General features: G+C 43.5%; 1 protein-coding gene across 1 annotated transcript in view; it reads left to right on the top strand.

The window, feature by feature from the left end:
- The window catches only part of ZNF598 (zinc finger protein 598, E3 ubiquitin ligase), a 174,142-nt gene that overhangs the window by 140,106 nt on the left and 11,921 nt on the right, over positions 1–22,115 (top strand). Inside the window, exons 9-10 of the mRNA XM_086940509.1 lie at positions 5,163–5,935; positions 11,019–11,160. Coding sequence (XP_086796635.1) covers positions 5,163–5,935; positions 11,019–11,160 — 915 coding nt within the window. The remainder of the gene's footprint in view (positions 1–5,162; positions 5,936–11,018; positions 11,161–22,115) is intronic.

The following is a 22,115-nucleotide window of genomic DNA, read 5'->3' as shown; positions in this document are numbered from 1 at the left end:
CCTTCGCTGCCAGGTTTCCACACCCACTGTCAGAAGGGAATGCTATATGGATGAACTGGTCAGGCAGATTTGCGTACGCTTTTCCGCCTCTCCCACTTATTCCACTAGTAGTGTGCAAACTCAGACAACAGTCTCTGAAACTAATACTAGTAGCTCCCACATGGGCACGTCAACCGTGGTTCACCACACTACTAGACCTCTCACTGGTTCCACATCAAAAGTTACAGCTCATACCCTCCCTGTTAACATAGAACCATGGAGAAATAAGACACCCAGAACCAAGCCAACTGAATTTGGCGATCTGGCTCCTGAAGTCTTGGAGTTTGGTTACTTAAACCTGCCACCAGACTGTATGAACATAATTAAAGAAGCTAGCAAACCCACTACCAGAGCGTGTTATGCTGCTAAGTGGAAACGATTTGCAATATATTGTAACAATAATCACATTGATCCACTGGATGCTTTCATCCAAAATATCATTTGTTACCTTTTACATCTACAAAGGTCCAATTTGGCTTATTCTTCCATACGCCTGCATCTGGCAGCAATTGCAGCCTATTTACAGAATAGGCAACATCTATCTCTCTTCAAAGTACCTGCAATCAAAGCATTCATGGAAGGATTAAAACTAATAATCCCACCTAGGTTACCACCTGCTCCGGTATGGAACCTGAACATTGTCCTTAGAAGACTCATGGGACCCCCTTTCGAGCCTTTACACAAGTGTGAATTGCAATTCCTAACATGGAAAACTGCTTTCCTTGTTGTCATCACCTCTCTCAGAAGAGTTAGTGAAATACAAACATTCACAATACAAGAACCATTTTTTCAAATACATCCTAATAAAGTGGTTCTTAGGCCTAATCCAAAATTTCTGCCAAAGGTTATCACTCCTTTTCACCTTAACCAATCGGTAGAGCTACCTGTGTTTTTCCAAAACCCCGACTCTGTTGCAGAAAGGGCTTTACACACCTTAGATGTTAGAAGAGCTCTGTTATACTACACAGATAGGACTAAGTCCTGTAGAAAGACAAAACAATTATTTGTATCTTTCTCTCCCCCACACAAAGGCAACCCTATCTCTAAAGGGGGGATTGCCAGGTGGATTGTAAAGTGTATACAAATATGCTATCAAAAAGCTAAACGTACACTGACAGTTCCTCCTAGAGCGCACTCCACTCGCAAATTAGGAGCCTCTATGGCTTTCTTAGGAAATATACCACTAGAGGACATATACAAGGCAGCAACATGGTCTACACTACACGCATTCACTAAACACTATTGCGTTGATGTGCAGGCCAAGTAGCAAGCTGCAGTAGGCCAAGCTGTCCTTAGAACACTCTTTCAAAATACTGCAACGGATACAAGCGACCACCGCTAGGGGAGACACTGCTGCACAATCGATGCTAAGTGTACACTCTGAAGCTCATATGCCTCGAACGAAAAATGCTACTTACCAGTATGCATCTGTTCTTGGCATGTAGAGCTGCAGAGTCGTACACGCCCTCCCACCTCCCCGGTACTTGTATCCGTTCCAGTTCTCATCTTACTTAGATGCACACGCATGGACATCCTTTCTCTTTACTTCTACTAACTCCATCATTTCCCATCATGGCGAAAAACAATCTGAGGATGGAGTCGATAACCATGCGCAGTATTGTCCAAGGAAGGAGTCCCCTATCTCGTGACTACAAAGACTTCTTCCAAGAAGACAACAACCTGCAATCATCCGAGCCCAACACCAGGTGGCGAACTAATGCTAAGTGTACTACTCTGCAGCTCTACATGCCAAGAACAGATGCATACTGGTAAGTAGCATTTTCCTTTTTTTTTTAAAAAACATTGTGCTGTAATCTGGAAGATTGGTATATAATTGACTTGTTGGTATTAATTTCTTTGTTTCTAGCTTTTAAAACTCCACTCAAATTAAAGACCTAACTTCCTCCACAGTTTGAACACTGATCACAATGTATGTATGTGGAGAAGTGTGGCTCAATGGGTAGAGCGGCAGACCTTGATGCAGAACGCTGGCCAGGGACCAGGGTTCGATTCCCGCCTCGGCGGGATCGGGCTTAAATTCCTATGACCAAATATTCTCGCCTCAGTGCCGAATCTAAGCATGGGCCCCACGCTGCAACTCTGGGCAATAGCTTGCTTCGTCTCCACAATGGCCCCCGATGCACAAGGGATGCCTGTTTTCACCATGGGATGCCCAGGAGTGGACACCTCACAAGGAAAAGCCAGGAGGGGTTCCCTTGTGGTAGGAGTACAAGCGCCGGGATGCTTACGGGTTACTGTTCGCGCTATACAAATACAACACATTTACATTTACATTTATGGTCGAACTCTTCTGTTTGCACATTAAAGATTTAGATCGAAAACCTGTTACCACCTCTCACATGTCAATGTTTTGCGGGGAAAAAAATGACCAAAGTTATTACATTTAAATCTTTAAGTACTGTTTGTTTGAATCCTAATGGCTGCTGTTGAATCTTTGAGGAGTTGACTACATGTATCACTCTGTGCTGTTTGTGGGATTCTTCCTTAGTCTCTCTGTGGTCTTGTGAGATTTAATGCCCTTGAAATCCAGTGCATATGTGGAGGTCCTTACACCCATGTCTCAACTGTGCTCAGATTGGTTATTGAATCCCCAAGCAAAGTCTTTTCTTTAGGAGTGCTCTCATTAAATGGTCCGATATTGAAAAATGACATAACTGAAATTCCTCACTGTCTGGATTGGAAGCCAAGCTTCCTTGACAATCATTGTTATCATGAGATCAGTATTGTCTCGGCAAAGCAGTCGTTTTCGGGAATAAGTCAGACTAAATTCTACACCATCTAAATGTGATGTATGTGCGGCTAACACACACTAAGAGTCCCAAATCAGCGTATCCAGTCATTGTACCAAGTAGCGGGGTGTTGCTCTTTTTTTTGCTGAAAGTTGCTACTCTGTGAGCCGTCAAGATGTTTTGGAATTGGTTTTGTGTCAGGGAATGTCTTTAACTTTGTCTGGATGCTACTTACTATGTGTAACACTAAAATCAGCAAGTTGCACAGTTCCCTCTGCGATGCAGAAATCTCAGTGGCTGGCACATGTCGAACATCGCTTCCTTTTCTAGATGCATAGCTGCCAATATTTACTCCAGCCCTGCCAATAAGAGCTTTCTTCAAAGAGGTAACAGGTGGTGTACTCCCCTGTGTGATAACCCTTGTGAGTCGGCTCAATGTTTTACAGCCAAGACCTAGCTATTTGAAGGGAGGAGGGAAAAGGATCCCCATGAAGCAGTAACAAGTAATGAGATCTCCAGTAGATGCTCACTTTCCTGACATAATAGCGAATGGCTAATAGCGAAAGGCTAGATCCTGATTTAGCGGAAGCTGAAGGACATCGTCTATCGGAGGTTTTCCATTGGATGCTAATGCTACTAATAGAGATGCTGGTCTTTAGGTGCCAAACAAGTTCCCAGAATAAAAAGGAACTGCTGCTAAGCAATGCCCATCCCTATCTATCTTTTTCAAGAAGTAGCTCATCATTCGTTCTCCAGGGCAATTCCTTCAGGAACTACACTTTATATCAATCAGCATATATTTCATTTCCTCTAATAAAATTAATTCAGTTCATATGGACATTAGCAGCCTCATCTTCAGGGCACGTATTTTTTCATCCAATGAAGATTGTAGGCCTGATTTAGAGTTTGGTGAATGGATTACTCCATGTTATCAGAACATCAAATGTCTCCCTTAAAACACATTCCTTTCATGTTTTAAACAATGTATTCATTACCTATGGTGGTCTTTCCTTTGACAGCAAAGTTGCTAAACCCATTATTGCTAGGTGGAATGTCTCTCAGCTCCTGAGAGAGTTCATGTACGTTGTACCAGAAAATAGATGTAAAATTGCTGACTTCAAAGACCTGCCCATCGCATACCCATTACATTTTTAAAGGGCAGCAACGTGGCCCACTGCTTAGGCTTTCTATAAGCATAATTTTCTTGGGACAATTTGCAGGTTTGCACAAGAAGCTCTACTGAAAATATGCGTCTGTAGTGTCATTGGGAATGTTCAGTTTTCTACACTCAGCAGTTTTGACCTTTGACCGTAGAAGTCAAAAAGGAAAGCAGGTTGACAGGTTGGAAAATTATCTACATTGTGGACCCTGTAAGTATTCTTTATTTTCACTGTGATACAGCATTCACCCAGACTTGTGAGACTATGCCATGGAGCCAAATTGCATGCCAGGAAAAACAGCAATTGAGTGGGTTGGTTTGCTGTTGCATGGGTGGGATGGGAGTGGATCCTGCTTATGCTGGGTCACCTTTAAATGTAATGAAAACTTCAGTATTCTTTTGGGGAGCTTTTTTAGGCTCTGTCTTTGGTCCAGACAATTCTCAACCAGTTGGGAAGAAGGAAGAACACAATGTAATGCCAGAATCACATGACCATGAAGGTTACTTTTTTTAACTGAGAAGTCTGCTGCATCACTGCTTGATATAGCACATAAAGCAGACTTAATCTACAAGGCGGAAGGCACTGAATACTGAAACATCGCTGCAAGAAGTATTTTTGAAGACCAGATTTCTCACTCTAAACCACTGCGTTTTGTCAGTCACCTTACCAATGTTAGTCAAACGGATCATCTGACTTGCAGATAACTATGGTTCTCTAGTTGTTAGTGGAAATACTGCATTGCCTTCTGTCAGATATTGCTCTAGAACAACTAAAAAGCATCTGTTGGCTTTCATATTGTAAAACCTGATACAAGCCAGAATTGTAACGCAGTATTATTTTTGTGGAGTAGAATTTGCAGTGTCAAAAAGCGCAACTGGAAAGACAATTAGCTGATAAGCATCTACTTAACTCGAAATTTGGATGCCCCTTTAGAAAGACATTCTTGTTCCAGGTAAAGTTTCTTTCTCATGTATACGGTTTCTCTGCAGTTGGTTCGTCTTGTTCTTGATTGATACAGCTGTCGGAGTCCTAAAAATACAGATGTCAGACCTAAAAAATGGAGCAGAATGTTGGTTTATGTTTTATGTTAGTCTCATCTATGGGTAATTAAACCTACAGGTTTCACATCAGCACACTTATTAAAAAGTTGTTTGTTGCCATTTGTGGTGGTTTTAAACCTACTTACATGTTATTATTCTCTTGATGATCACAGTCCTGCTAAGCCAGAGACAGCAAAGCTGAAAGAAGAAGATTTTCCAAGCCTAACAGCAGTTACTACGACCTCTGGGGTATCTGCCTCTGCAAGACCACTACCTACCTATGTAAATGCAAGACAAACTAAGTTTGAAGAAGACGACTTTCCAGCTCTTGTTTCAAAATCAAACCCTTTTAGTAAAACTGTTTCGTCTGCCCCCTCTGCATGGGCCAGTAGCTCCACAAAAAAGGGAGTAAAGCCCAAAACACAGAGCAGTACACAATTAAATCCACCAGCCAAAAAGGCCAGTATGCCCAGCAGCAAAGCAAGCAATAAAGCCAGTAGCAAAGCATCCTTTTCTGATGAAGATGATGATGGAGGAATTACTGCACAAGAATTCCGAAATGCACCGACAATGATGGACATCTCCTCACTTCTTGCAGCACCTTCTTCTCACACTGTTGCCAAAGTGGGCAAGAAAAAGCGGATGGGTTCTGACCGTCAAGGCATACCCTCCCCAGTGCCTACTTCCAACAAAGTGACCACAAACTCCTCTGTAAAGGAAAACACTATACATGTTGAGCGTACACCTACCCCGCCTGCAAATTCAGTCTTGAGTGATGCTTCAAATATGGTAATGAATGGGCATACAAAGAGAGAACCTTCTGAGAAGACTGTGTCCAAGGAACCACCTGGTCTTAAAAAGCCATCCATTCCAAGTTTGTGTGCATTGGCTGACGAAGACTTCCCAGCTTTGGGAAATTATGTCCCACCACGAATGCCTCCTCCAGGTAAGATCTTGCCCCCAATATTTCCTTAGTATGGAGAGACTTTTGTTTATAGAGGAGCTGCTCAAATTGTTCCCTTTTATATTGAGCAAATGAAGAATTGAAAATGGGACTTTCTGTTTTAACATATTTCATGTAGCACAGCCTAGAGAGTCATATGGTAGTTTGTAGAGAACATTTCCAGTGCAGCAAAATCATAAACAAATAATGTGTTATAAATATGAAGAGTCTAGTTGAGGCTAGATAAAGGAAATCAGGGGATCATAGAGAGGGGGTACTTTTAATTGGGACAGTTGTAAAACGCCTTAAAAATTCAGATGTACTTTATATACCTTGTGTGTTTTTGTTTTTTTACATTTGTGGATCGCTGAGATAATTGTTCTGAATCATAAAGGATTTCAGTTGAGCGCCAAAGGCATTATAAGGTTGACAACTACACTGTATATTTGTGCATATTGTATTGTACAGCTAACAGCTATGTTCATTTTCTTCATGCATTATGTTACGGTAAGTATTGTTTGACAACTCATAAGAACTCTCAAATTAGATTATTCTTTTTTAAGCAGTTAACATTTTCAATATAATAAATGTGAGAATGGCATAGAGCAAGAGGAATATGACAAGTCACGCGTTTTAACCCATTGGATGCGGAGGATGGCCGTCTGACGTCATGGTGGGCTTGTGCGGAGGACGGCCGGGGGCCGTCCGAACCACACCCACCTTTTATTTCGCCTGCACCGCAGTGGAATTTTCGCGGCGGTTGAAAGGTTAAATGCATTGTACACCAAACAGATTTAGCCTGCTCCCACACACTAACCATTGAGGGTTTTGCACCAGAAATACCCGGAAAAAATTGTAAAGACCTGACATCCTTAGCATATATTCTCCCAAACTTTTTGCCTTAATCCTTCCTGATTGCTGAATCTGTTTTTGTTGGCACAAGGATTCTGTGCACTTTACCACTGCTAACAAGTGCATACGTGCTTGTGCTGTCTTCTCACACTTGGTGAAATTAGACTACATTTAATTGACACATTTAATTTACTTGTAAGTTCCCTAGTAAAGTGGTTCTACCTGTACCCAGGGCCTGTAAATTAAATGCTACTACTGTAGCACTCATTCTGCCACCCACTATAGTAGCCTTTGAAAACATGTGAAAGGCCTGCCACTAAAGGCTGTAATGCAGTTTTAAACTGCGATTTCGACCCGTCGATAAAAACATTTTACCAGGCCTAAATCTTCTATTTTATATAAGTCACCCCTAAGGTAGGCTCTAAAGGCTCAAAGTGCAGGGTGCATTCTAATTTAAGTAGGGCATGTGTGTTTAACTTTTACATGTACAGTGAAAAACGTAGTAGTTTTCCTGAAAGAGACTTCTAACTGCATATTCCTAACCTTTTGAATATTCCCTAGGCATCAGACTGGATCCGGAAACCTTTCCACAGTACCTCTGTATGCCAGAAGGTGGCGCCATGTGACTGTCCTGACTCTGTTCCGCTCTGGACGTGATGTACAGGTCCTATATAGGCACTACTCTTTTGTGCTGACATCAGTTACTTTCCTTCTACACCTCAACGCTCGAATCCGAAGCGTCTCTAATCTCTCAAAGACAGTTTTGCGATTCTTTTATTTTTTTTCCCCAAATTTCTCAGTGTGCAAGGGGTGTCACCCCCAAGTCGACCGGTTTTAAACCCTGTTGGAACTGTCCCAGAGTTCAGGAACAGATTCCTACCAGGTTTGCCTGTGATGTCTTTGATCGAGCCACAACATCAAGACCTGTGGAGACTGCACGTTGATGAACCCTGTGGCCATCAGGGAATCAAATACAAAACTTGGTCGCGAAGCTCAAGAAGATGCAGCACTGGAACTGCTCAAAATCCTTTTCTAAGTCCAAAGATCGATCCCAGTCCCACTCCCGTAGTTGATGTAGCCACTCAAGAGGCCAATCTTTATCATGCTTCAAATCCTCCGGTAAGCATAAAAAACAAAGTTGAAGCAAAGTTCTGCTCCTTCATGCCATTCCCACTTCCTTGATGAAGTGAGTGGGTGGCACCAACAGTCCTGTTCCCGCTCCCAAAGCCGCAGCTGGTTCTGACACAATCTGAATTTCAGTGACCTCCAGCCATGCTGCAACATATCAAAGAGTTCTGTGCAGCTTTGCTCTGGCTCTTCGGATCGCTAACTCCCTCTGGGCCCCATTGTGTGGAGAGGCCTACAACTGGGATTACCACTGCCGGGTTTGCCCTCTGCGTTAGCTGGACCCTCTGAGTCACATGACCACTCCAGGAGCTGGTACGCCGATGCCCACTTTGCTGCCCAAAGAGGTAGTCCCTATTGTCCCCTCAGGCGCTGACTCGTGCCAGTCCAACTTTGTCCAACGTCGCAACAAAATCTGAGCGAGGTTTCTGCACTTGCTTTACCACAAAGCAGGCAGCAATCTTTACATTGTCTTATAACCCAACCAATTACTGCCGCATATCTCGCCTCCCTTTTTTGGGAAAGGTTTTGGAGACCCATGTCAACAAACCGCTCTTGGCCTACTTAAAGAGCAACAGTTTGCTGGACATCTGTCAGGCTTCCGACCAACCTACAGCACCGAGACTGCTCTACTTGCAGTAGTTGACACTATTAGGCTATCCCTAGATGCTGGACATCCTGCCATGCTGGTTCTGCTTGATTTGTCAGCTGCGTTTGATACCATTTTGTATTCCATCCTGGAGCAGTGTCTCCAGCAGATGGATATCCAGGGGTCTGCCCTCAACTGGTTGGTGGATTTCCTTGAAGATGGAGTCAAATAGTTTCTATAGGTACATTCCACTCCAGCACCATTCTGCTGTACAAGCGAGTTCCACAGGGCTCCTCCTTGAACCCCTCATTTTTTTAACCTCTACATAGTCCCCTTAGCCCAACTAGTTAAGTTCTTTAGGTTTGAGACCTTTTTGTACGCAGACGACACACAGCCTTCTCATTTGGGTATGACCTTGAGAATGTCAAACCGAGATTTATCACCTACGTAAGAGAGATTGCCATCTGGATCTCAACTGTCTTCAACTTATTGGGGGCAAGAACGAGATTCTTTTGTTTGGTAATGCTCAGCTCCATTGGATGGAGGATTGGTGGCCAGCAAGACTGGTCCCCACCCTCTTTGGCCAGTAGTACCGCTATAAACTACTAGATGACCAACTATCAATACAGGACCAGATTACCTCCATATGTTGACCCAGTTTTGGTACTATGCGTCGCTCAAGAAAGTCATTCAGTGGCGTCCGTTGAGCTTGCGTAAAACACTGATCCAAGCTCTGATCATCAGCCGCTTGAATTGCAGCAACGCCCTGATCCTTGTCTTTTATCAAAACTGCTAGTTGTCCAAAACACTGCAACCCGTATGGTAAACTAACTTCCTACAAGGACCCCGTCAGGCCCCTCACTCCGAGCACCACATTGGCTGCCCATCCGCAAGAGAGTACGGTTCAAACTATACTGCCGGACCTATAAATCCTTGTTAGGCTCTGGTCCAAAATTTCTTCAGAATAGATGTACACCTTACCTTCCAAACTGAATGTTCCTTGCAGGCGATCAGTCTTTATGTCCCATTCGTATCCACACTGCTAAACATGGGGACGGAGCCTTTTCTTATCTTGGTCCGCTCCATTAAAATAAGCTTCCTCATTTCATCCTTGCATGCCTAGGTCTATTTGAAAATTTAAAAACACATTAAAACCTAGTGGTTTAAATGCTATCTCTACTCCATCTACCTACCAATTATGCGTCGAGCTGTCCCTACTTTCTATGTTGCCAGCTTTATCATAATCTCTGCACTTGTTGACCAAATACAGTGTGTTGATGTGAAAGTTCAAAGATGATGTTTTATAAATGATTTGTGATCATGGACAGCTATATAGTCAAGCGCCACAAGGTCTTCCAGGTGTATATGCCACGAAGAGAATGATTATTAACTGTTAACAAGGGTGTACTTCACCCTGGCATATCTCCATTATATGTTATGCAGTCCCGAGCCATGTTGGAAGGGTTGTGGCGAACTGAGTGCACACCTACATGTTTGGTAGTCATTCCTGAGAGTCCAGACCTTCTGGGAGGAAGTCGTTGTCGCAATACGGATTATAACCAACATTAACTTGCCTCACGACTTGCTCCTTACCCTCCTGGTAGATCCATTGGAGCAATGACAGTACACCATGACTATCCCCCATTGGGAAATTATTCTCCCATCTTCTCCTAGCTGACCGCTTAACCATCGCCCAGTTATGGAAACAACAATCAGCACATACTCTTAATATATGCTGGAGGAAGGTGTGGTTGATCTACTCCATGGAGAGGCACCCCTCAGAGACAGGGTTCCAAAATTTGAGAAAACATGGCACCCTTTTGACACATACATGAATCTAGAAAAAAGGGTGGAGGGTACCCAAATGACAATATCCGCACCTTTGCGTGTCTGTGGCATATGCAAGCTATCCAGCCCAGAGACTGACTATCAAACAGGCATCGCAGAACCCGAGGCCCGAAGGGTATCCTAAATGAAGACATTACAATCGAGCCAGAGGGGGGGATTCTTGGGGAGTAATGGGCGGGTATTAGCTCGATATTGTTTATGGCAGAGATGCAGTTAACAGCCTATTTTCTGTTTAAATAGGGTCAAAAATGTGTCTTTATTAATTAGAAATGTGTTGCATACCTGTGTGCACCTCTCCCCTGCCCCCCAACATCACCAATAAAACCCAAAATAAAGTTAGGAGGCGAGGGAACGTGGGATATGTGTGTGCTTCTTGGTGGATGCTTTATTAACTCAATTTATACTCCTAGCGCTTTTACTTCTATTTGTTGCTTTTCTTGGTTCTTGTATGTACTCTGCTTCCTTCCAGCTACTTGCACACAATATGAATCTCCTCTGTTTAAGGCAGGGATGGGTTTTTGGTGTCCACTGGTCTTCTAGAAGGAGAGTAGCAACTTAGTTGCAGTAGTCGGTAGATGTTGGTTTAGGCTGCATGGCATGCATAAGTAATAAATGCATTGATACTACAAATTGCTTTTCTCAGAGTAGACCTCTAATTGATTTTACTTCTAGGATTTTCCACCGTGGCTGGCTTAGCATCACGTCCTCCTCCACCACCGGGATTATCGGCACCAGTCAACAAACCGCCACCTGGTTTCTCTAACATCCAACCTGCGACTATTGTCCCAGAGCCACTGGTCACAAGCCCAAAAGAGTAAGTTGTGCATTGACATATGCTAGCTCAGCTCGCAAGAGCTGCATCCTTTCGACCTTCGATAGTTGTGAATGGGAAATTGTTGAACTTAAAGTAGTCTGTAGCTACAGTAGTTTGAGGCAGTAATAGGATTTCCTCTCCCACTTAACTCCAGCACCAGTTAAAGAGGTGCTGATACTGAAGCTACTTCCAAGTGCATAGTTACGGCGTTTCTGGGTAATAGACCATGCTTCCTCTCAGAACTCAATGATTCACAGTCCACATAGGCGCCAAGGTATGACACAAGCTTCTTTATATACAATGAAAGAAAATGCCACACTCTTTCAGGGATTCCTGGAACCCATCATTCAATTTCCCCTCCACAACAAATTTTACTGTAACTCAATTCTATGGAGCCTGTATCTCTTTCTGGTTCACATGATGTGCCTTATTCTGCCATGTAGTGTTTGGGCCAGTAAAACTTTCCTACATCCTTTAAGTCCTCGTGTAGCTCAATATGATGTTGAAAACAGGTCTGCAGTGCCCCAACACATTATAACCTTCTTCAGATTATTTTTTTCTGCTGTTGATTTTGGAAGCAACTTTAGGAGATCTGTGGCAAATACTGTTAGGATTTGCAGGATGACATCGAGGTTCATAAGTGAGATATTAAAGAAGATAATTAAGTTGCAATAGATATCAAGAAGATGACCAAAAAGTCCAAGCACAAATGTACTCGAGTTCAGTGTCAAGAACACAACTTGAACACAGGTATTTTTCTTGGGCGACTTTACCATGGGGGTTGGAAAATGTATAGTCTGAAACCGGCTCAGATTGGTCGGTGTCTATTGGGAGTGTTAAGTGGATATCACAACCTGCAGTTGACTTAAAAGGGCATACATGAAGTGTGCTACTTATGCTTACCCAGGGATCATAAGTTCGAAGGGTGTTGAACATGTGCCAGTTGTCAGCCAAAGACTCAAAAATGTTGAGAAAAGCAGTGGGAGATCATGACGCCATTACACAAGTCAAGCAATACTCCCAGAAGGATTTGGGGTTGTTAGAGGATGAGGACTTCAACATAGTTCACGGCACCAAAGAAGCCCAGGGAGACCAGTAAAGGGGTCTGTCATCGAAGAATCAAAACTGACGGAGTTGGAATTATGTGAGTCGGTCTAAAACAAAGATCCACTGGATGCCGAAAAACCTTTTCACCGATAACCCACGTCCCAAAATTCTAGGTTTAAAAAAAGTTCAGCAGACAGCAAAAAATAAATATTTGAGGAAAGCAAAAATGACAAAGGGGCTGTATGTGTTAATAGGAGTGTACTAACGTGTGGCTTTAAAATGAAAGAAAAGGATATCCACTGCAAAAAGAGGGAAAACAACTTGATAAGCTTTAGGCTTCATACTGAGCTTGTACAAAATACCTTCCAAGGATGGCCTTTAGCAAATGGGGAAAATTTGACAAGGAAGTGAAAGACTTTATCCTACCAACATCTCCTGAGCCACAGTAGGAAAAGCAGAGTCACTCTGAGGAAGACATATAACTGCCCTCCGCAAGCATACAGGAATGGAGCAAGTGGTAGGACATAGAGTAGATTCACCATAGAAAGACATACAACAGGGGTTTAACATACGTTTTTTAAGGCTCTGATGGGCCTCTGGGACATACGAGGGAAAATTGAGGAAGTCAGCGGAACCATCTGTAAGGTTAAATGGTCGAAAGTTAGTTTGAGCCTTTTAGCTAGACAATCATAAGTCAACAGTACCTTAAATCACTAACATTTAATTCTCTTATAACAATTGGTCCCTACCTAACACACAGAGAATAGTATTAGTGACAACACCTCACAGGAAACCATCATGGGCTATTTAACTGTAACAATTACCATTATTTAATGATGAAGAACCTACCTAACATTCTGTAAATAAATATATCTGTGTCCCACTGTGTTTATGTTGTTTGTTTTTTCTGGTATCCAGTGACTCCTATAGTCTAAAATACACAAGTATTTTCTCGCGAGTATTCAAAGATGGACGCTGGTTGGTCCCAAACAGGGCGGCCATTTTGATGTTTTACCCGCGATCTAGTCTCCCACTGGAAACTGGGCGGTAACACGAAAAGCTTTATATCGAGCACCCGAGACTGAGACTGCATCCGCCGGTCTCGAGGGATGCCGATTAGGTGTAACAGATAGGAAGAGCTCCGTAACAAATAAGACCCTTCCTGTTTTAGAAAACCGCACAGACTCAATGGGGCTCCCTTGTTTGAGAGACACGTCACGCCCGGGCTGTAGCCGTAAGAGCCGCTCAAAGTAATTTTCGACCGTTTAACCTTACAAATGGTTCCGCGGACTTCCTCAATTTTCCCTCGTATGTCCCAGAGGCCCATCAGAGCCTTAAAAAACGTATGTTAAACCCCTGTTGTATGTCTGTCTTTTGTGTTGTCCATAGGCACTGCACTATTTCGTGGTCATTGACTATATTTGTATATATTTCTTTGCCGCACTCGAGCTCCTAAATTACAGGAAAACATGAGGGTTTTAGCGATGCATGTAAAAACTGTGTTTTTAACATTTATTTCCCTCTAGGGACACCATGCTCATATTCACGAGCGCTACATAATTGAGAAAATAGGCACTTCTAACCACCTCATTTTCAGTTTACAGTAAAACAAGACGAGACCTGGAATTCTTTCAGGAGTCTACACACTAACATTGTTCTTTTTCCTACAGATACGCCACTGAATCACAGAAGAGTCGTATGTATAAATATTAGTACATGCTCATTGGTAGGCATATGATTCACTTTTTTGGAGTGGTACTCACAGGGCTGGACCCTGTGCCGTCCTGAAGAAGAGCTGAGGGGTACCCCTCAAAACTAGTTGGCTTTCTACTAGGGTCCTGGTCTCATAATTGAACCAACTCACCTAGAGAACCACCCCACTTTTAATATATCCATTAGGAGCACAAATAAAGTTTTTCTCCCGCCCACTAGTAGGATATTTTTAATTCACACCACTCCACCCACTTCCATTTTTTCACATGACACCACACATAGTCCTCATTTAAAAAGTGCTCCTACGTAGTGGCGCAAGTCGTAGCACGCCTCAACCCGCAGCGGGTTGGGAAGCCCCTATGATGAAGCATGTCACCGTGAGGAAACTCCGGTGAGTGAGGGGACTAAAGAAAAAGGATATTCCTCCCCTTTTTCGCTTTCCTTCGTGTGAGCCACATCCAATGCTGAAAGTGACTCCTATTGATAGCTAGGTTCTTTGATCTGATATTTCGGATTATTTTTTGACTTATACTTTGCTGTGGACGGCGAACCTATCTGTTTTTTCCTCTACCTCCCCCCTTACTTTTGAATTTCGTAAAAGCTAAATTAACACTCTTATCACTGAAACTTTGTTAGGCAAGATAGTTGAATACTCTCTTTGACACTGTCAAACGTAAAAGGTGCCTGACATCAAAACCATGGCTGTCCTATAATCCAGAGGGAGTTTCAGAAGGGGAAGTCAAGGTCTTCCTTTTTCCATCAGCAAATGTTTCAAACTGGAAATACAAAAGTTCAGCAGGGAGCAACACAGTGGCATGACACAGGCAGTTATTTCAAGGCAAAGGAAAGAGCAAAGACGAATCCTCTAGAGCTTGTGGTCAAGCAAATAATTTTTCCTATTCAATATGCTCTCGATCACGAGAGTTCAGTTTGAGGCTGACCATATGATTTTCTGTAGGAATGTCAAAGTAATATTCGAAAAATTAGTTCTAATCATCGTATAATAAGATCTCACTTTCCAACACCAAAAAGAAAAATCGTATAAAAAACATGAATGTTCTTCATGAAGTAGAATTTTGTTTAATGAAAGTTACTATATAAAAGGTAACAAAAGAGGAACACAACAAAAGCATTTACTCTTGTTTTCGTGTTTTCATTCCCCATTTAATCTTGTCAATGTTTGGATCTGAGAACCTTAAACAGATTCTCATGAACACTAAATGAAAGAGGTTAGCCCAATGTTGGAAGGATAGCGCCTAGCAACAATAGATCTCAAGGATGCCACCTTTACAACCCAGTGAGCAAAGAGCATTATAAACATCTCCGGTTTCAACTGATTGATACTGACTATGAATTGAGTGTACTACCTTTTGGGATAAAGTCAGTACTATGAAATGAAATAAGATTTGTAAAGCGCATGGCTTCCAGTGAGCGTCCCAGTGCTGGTGAGTTTGCTGAAATAAGAAAAAAAGTTAGGGAAATAACAATTTACGAAAAGAAAGATGGTTAGGTTGAGCCCGAATTGCAGGAGGGAGGGAATTCCACAGTTTGGAGGCATTATAGGAGAAAAGACGTCCCCCCGTTCGGGCTTTCTTTATCCGGGGCACAGAGACAAGGTGAAGGTGAGTGGAACGAAGGGCTCTGTTAGTTTTGTAGGGCACAATGAGAACCTTCAGAATGGGAGGGGCATTGCCATAGGAGATTTTATGAGTAGTGCATATGGATTTAAAATATACTCTTTCCTGTTTAGGCAGCCAGTGAAGTGACCTGAGAGCGGGTTTAGCTGAACAGCGGGTCTTAATGCCTATAAGGAGCCCAGCAGCTGTATTTTGGACAACTTGAAGTTTAGCAGTTACCTTCTTGGGGGCGCCAAGATAGAGGGCATTGCCATAATCCTGCCTTGACAAAATGAGGCCCTGAATCAAGAGCTTCCTAGATTGAGGGTGGAGCAAAGGTAGGATTTTCCGGGAGGTGCGCATGAGACCATAACAGATTCCCGCAGTTTTCCTGGCTTGAGTGTTAAACGGGAGTTCCTGGTCCAACTAAATACCCAAACTTTTAATGTCGGGTTTGGGAGTCGGGGGCGGGCCCATACAAGGGGGCCACATGGTTTCAGGGCGGAAGTGTGATTGATTGCCCATGACCAGGATCTCAGTTTTATCACTATTTAATTTTAGATTAGAACTTTTTTGGGGGGTCGAATTCTTTCCTCCAAGCCCTTTCCGCCTGTTTACATAATTTTTTTGGGAGGCGAAGTTCATTAGTAAACCAGGGGGAAGTGGTCTTTCCACATGGTTTGGGGGCGAATTTTTTTGGGAGAGCTATATCTAGTGAACTTTTAATCCATGCCGAAAACTGAGCATCTACTAATACAGGGTCGCAATCGGAAGTTGGAGGGGAAAGTTCAAGGATTTGCTTCCATTCTTCCGGAACAATTTTTTTCCAAGTACGAACCTGCATACTGGGGGTCGGCCTAAGGCGGGAGGTGGCGGGAATCCGCCAGCTAAACGGTAGCAGGAAGTGATCCAACCATGGCATAGGAAGAGGTGCCAGGACTTTAAGCTCTGGGATGTTGAAAATATGGGATCTAGAAGATGCCCTGCTATGTGAGTGGGTTTGCAAGTCCCCAAATGAAGTTGATAGGCTGCGAGATCGAGTTTCAGTTCAGTTGCTGTTTTATCTCCAGAGCTGTCGAAATGGATATTCAAATCTCCTAAGATCATAAAATTCGGTAAGATGCTAGACAAAGCTAGGGAGGTTTCCAAGAGGGAACTACAGAACTGCCCTACAGAGCCAGGAGGGCGGTAAATAAGAACCCCCAGAGAGTGAGTTACAAGGGGAAAGTTGAATGGAAAACTGAGCGTTTTCGCAGTCTGATACAGGGCTGCCATAAAGGCGACAAATGAGATAGTCTTAATAAATTATTGCTATTCCCCCTCCCTTTCCCTTCGGTCGATCGATATGATGGGTAAGGAAGCCCCGGGGGCAAGGCCTGAACAATTCTGGGGCTGAGTCTGATGAAAGCCACGTTTCTGTAAGGAACAGAACATCCATCTGATGGTTTTCTAGCATGAAAAGCTAATTCATGTGCGTGCTAAGGCAGGGACCTGCAATTCAGCAGGGCCATGTTGATATCACGGTCAGCAATGTGAAATGGCTTATGATTGGATAATGCAAACGTGCAATGGAGGCAGTGGCTGTGGGAATTCCCAATTGAAATAGAGTGGGCACATGACGGCAAGGGGGGCTGTCTTAATTGAAGCAAAACGTCCCTTGGGTAAAATGGGGAAATCAGAGTTGGGGGAAATAGTACTAGGCCCTGGGCCCGGTCTGGCGTGGACGGGCGCAGACGGGCTTACCTCTGGCGCACCTCCGGCGCACCCGCTGCGCGATCGATACATGGCGGTTTCTATGTAACTCCGCCTGCCGCCTAGCTCAAGCGTCGGCCGTGCCAGGGGGAGTGTCGGGCCGTGTGTGTCCGCCCTCCACTCAAACAGCGTCAGCTGCGGTGGAACGGGGCCGGAGCCTGGGGACTGGGGACAAAGTGCCTGTGCAAATAAGCAACGTGAATTTTAAAAGCGATCAGCAAGACAAAACACAGTAAGATTTTAAAAAGCACAAACACAGACAATCTTGTTAGCAGCACTCACTCTAGGCTGCGCCTAGATGTTCACAGATTGTGTAGCAGTGGTGGTGGCACACCTAAGATGCCTAATGATACATGTGTACCCATACCTGGACGACTGTAAAATAAACAGAAACTCTTTATAACAGTGCCAGAATAGCCAGCACCAAGGCATACAGACCTTGTTTTTCTGTAGGTTTCAAGGTTTGCTTGAAAAAATAATAAAGATGTTTGCCATGATGACTATGCTAAGCAACTTTCAAAAGGAACTGGAATGGTGGTCACAAGAGAACATGATGATAGACCGTTCAAAGACCCAATACTCTGTGCAGTACACTCAGGTTGGGGTGAATTTAAAATGTATTTCTGGATGCCAGGGTTTACCATAGACCGAGGCCAGCGAAAACTGTGCACATATACCACATCAGTGTCTACCTCCCCCTATCTGCGGGAGGGGACGAATCCTCTTGAAGCTACACCAGAAACATTGTACATTTGGCCAACTTGCGCCGATTCACCTACCAGGATAACAAAACGTAGAAGCCGATGAGCTGAGTAGGCAAGGAGGAATAACACACAAATATTTACCAGGAAGTGGTAAAAAAGTCTTCAATACTTGGGCCATACCTGAAATAGATGGTTCTTTAAAAAAAAATATTTTTTATAGAGTGTTCTACAGCTTGAACTAGACCCGAGACTTTGGGTATCTGAGCGGTTTTCAGGGGCACCAGATTCTTTACAGACAGACACATGAATTTTTGTTAGGCACATGGAGATTAAGTGATTTGCCCAGAATCTCAGGATGTTGAGTGTCGTTGCAGAGACTTGAACCCTCTGCTTTGAGGCCGACTGCTCTAACCGTAAGGCTACATAATAAAAAATCCCTGGATTTCACATCCGAATAGCCGCAACCTCAGGCCAGGATGAGTACACTGTTTGCAACCCCCTGCAGAATACTTCTGCCTTTCTGCTAGTACTACCGGTACGATCTACCAGTGCGCAGACACACATGCCAATTATTCTCGGTCACCAACAGTGAATACATCAGATATTATACTTTCCCTTAATGCAATTGTTTGAAATGCAGTAGTAAAAGTTCCAAGCTATCCAAATCATCTAGCAAAACACCAGGAAAAGTATTCTCATCTAGACACAGCCAAACTCAACCCACCGTCATGGCCTTTGTAGACACAATGTGGTCATTTACTTTTACCTAAAGAATGTAAGAGATCAAAAGAGGCTAGAAAACGAACCGTGCGTGAGCTCTGTGCAATGGATTGGACACCTTTTGAAATCAGGGGTTAAATGTCAACAAGTCTAGGGGCAATTGATAAACTATTATTGGTAGATATCTAATGCATTTGCTAAACTATTAACTGCTATATGTCAGAGTGCCCCTATAAACCATAGTTGTATACACTAGGGAAACTATTCAGAAAAAATGTTTTACTACCCAGTTAATCCTTTTTAGAAGGAGCATAGAGAATATATTCACAGCAGTCACTTCCACCCTCAAATGATGAAAAAATCATTTGTCCCAATTCTTAAAGTCAGCTGTAGAAGTTCAAGTGTACCTTATCCCCGTCCCGCCACTCCGACTTTCTGCAGGAGTTGAGCAGTTGGAATGCCAAGGTTCTGACTCCAATCCTGGTTCGAGGACACGCTGCAACTGTTGAGGGCAGTGCCAGTTCTCTCTGGATTGCTTTTGCCCCCCAGGTAACTAAAGGGACCCGGTTGGACTTACACCAGCTGGTCCAAGCTTGCCGAAGACTGACCTGATGTGGACTCTGCTCCCTGCTAGCCCAGGCACATTCTTCTGATTGTGTGTCAGTGATCTCGTTGCTCTGACTGTCCTGGGGTAGCCTCGACTCCACCCGCACTGTATATACCCAGTTCCAATCTAGGGCAGCTTGGGACAGGCCTATGTCTCACTATGAGGTCACCAGAGCACATCTTCTCTGTTTTGGAAAATCCCATGCCTCTCCTTTGTCACTAGTTTGATCATTCGGATCAGTATCGGACACTGTTGAAGGGTTGAAAAATATTGGGTATGACAAAAAGCGGACAATGTGCTCCCTCCTCATTATGCTGATTGTGCAGCCTGCAGCTGGATATGCAGCATGCCAGTGGCCTGGATACTTCACCGGACACAGTTGGGCTTCCATCGGGGCACCTACACTAAATTGAGTGCCTTTTTTGCACTAGTAGCCTGAAGAGCAGCAGAATTGTTGGACCTTCAGCTAAGGCAGAGTTACAGACCTAAATCTTGCAGTCTGAGTCTGAGCCTGCTGCTTAAGGTGCGTTACTGTCTGTTCACCACGCCCTAACCGAAACATTGATAGCCACTTGTCTAAGCTATGCTCGACTTCAGCATCACAGGTTCGCCCCACATTTTTTGTGCAGACTTTAGCAGGGCATTACTCCATCCTTGTGCAGAAAGTTCAGTCACTACTGTCCAGAGGACACCTCGCACAAACAGCTTTTCTCATAGCAATCACATCCCTACACCGAGTGATTGAACTACAGGCTTTAACCATTCGAGAACCATACCTTCAATTTCACAGGGATAATGTGGTGATGCAAACCAACCCGTCCTTTTCCCAAGGTGTTTTAAAAAAACTTTTTTGTGTGACCACTCTATTAATCTACCAATGTCTTTTCAACAACCAGAGAAGCAGCTGAAAAAGCATTCAACCCACTAGATGTTACGGCAGTTGTGTTATACATCCTGAAGACTAAGACATTAAGAAAGACAGATCAGTTCTGTGTTGCACAAGCAAAAGGTTGTCAATCTCCAAGGGACCCGTTTAAAAATGGATAGTCCTAGCAATAAAACTGTGCTGCTCCCTAGCAGAAAAAACATTCGGATGGAAGCCTAAGGGCACGTTTTACAAGGAAAAAAAGAGCCACACTAACATGCTTTGCCAATGCCCTATTGCACTACATATGTATGGCAGCAACTTTGGGTTTTAGTACACATTTTACCAAACAATAGTGTGTGGGTGTACACTCAAGAGGGGAGACCTTAGTTGGATAGGGGATGATTCTTTGTTTGCAACAATCCACACTTCACCTCCTTTCTTCAACAACAGTTCACACTGCTATATAATTGTTGCGCAGTACATATCTAGAGGAGATTGTCATGCGATCTTTCCACCTTCCCATGAACAAAGGAGTTAATTCGATAGAAGTTCCTAATTGAGTTTATAAATGTAAATAACCCAAAGCATACCACAGGGAAACATAAAGAAACCACGACATTAAAAAGATTCTGAAGATGTTATCTATGTGTTATGGCATTGTGGGCTTGTGCCTATCATCTTGTGTGTCTTTTGCTGTCTCGTCCTAAGGGCGCTGGGTTTGCCCAGACGTGGGTCCCGGGCTCCCAGTGCCACTGGATTCAAGCTAGCCTGGCTGATGATGGGTGATGCCTCGAAACCGGTCCCAGGATGCTTATTTCCTGTCCAGGGAGGACCTGACTTGGCAGTTCGGGCTGGACTGTTCCCATGAGGAACAAGGTCAAGACTGCTTTGCAAATGGCTGGGTCTAAACTGGGGTGGCATAGTGAGCAAAAGAACGATGGATTTAACCCAGATCGATTGACTGGGGGAGAATGCTTAATTTGCTCTGCATTCCGTCCATCATCTGTGTGTCTTTTAACATCTTAGTGAGTCATTACAACCCTTCCTAAGATCGATGCCCAAAGGAAAACTGGTATAGCAGTTGTGTCCAGATTCAACCACCATATGGCAAAATGATGCATAGCTTGTTAATATAGAGTAACAAAACTATTGTTACCGGTGAGTAACCCTTGTAGAGTGAATTCTAACATTCATAAGGTTTAGATCACCGTGTAATCAGTTTACGTTTCAATAATAAAAGCCATGCACTCAAACTGAAGAGATAAAGCTCACTACCCTTTGTTAGCCAGGGGTGAACTGTGGCATCCTGCCCACAGAGTTTACAGTAACAGAAGTCATACAGACCCTAGAAGTCAAGAGCTACGTGCCTTACAAAGACTTACCCTAACAGAATTATACACTCACACAAGTGAGTTTGAGGTCACGGCTTATAAGATTTACAGTAACTTAGATGAGCAGGTACATTTTTAAGAATATGACTAACACCAGTTATATAGACCCAGGAGTAGGCATGAGCATGACCAGGAGGTAAAAGGGAGTGCCCAGGCTTTCAGGGCCACTCTCACGCTTGCCATGTCCGGAGAGACAAGTTCCTGTTAAGCGGCAGAGTTTATAACCACATTTTACTTTACAGGAGAGATGACTTTGTTAGCAGTACAAATAATATCTTTGCATTGGAGAGAAGATGAAGTGGTACGCTTCAAAGTCTTACTGTAGTTTCAGTTGATCGTCACGCTGTCTGTAGGCATTTCTTAATTTGAGCCAGAGGTTTCCGATGCTCTGCACTGGCACTTGATTGCCAACACCGGCGCTTATGGCAGTCTGCCACATGGTTGCACTGTTGGTCTAATTTACAGGTGAACACAACTACACTTGTTTATTGATTCAGTGTACATTAAAAGGGCTAATACTTGTCGCCCAAGCTAATA

Source organism: Lissotriton vulgaris, chromosome 10, assembly GCF_964263255.1.
Source record: "Lissotriton vulgaris chromosome 10, aLisVul1.2, whole genome shotgun sequence".
Lineage (NCBI taxonomy): Eukaryota > Metazoa > Chordata > Amphibia > Caudata > Salamandridae > Lissotriton > Lissotriton vulgaris.
The sequence above is the reverse complement of the archived record's forward strand: the minus strand, read 5'-3'. Positions and strand labels throughout refer to the sequence as shown.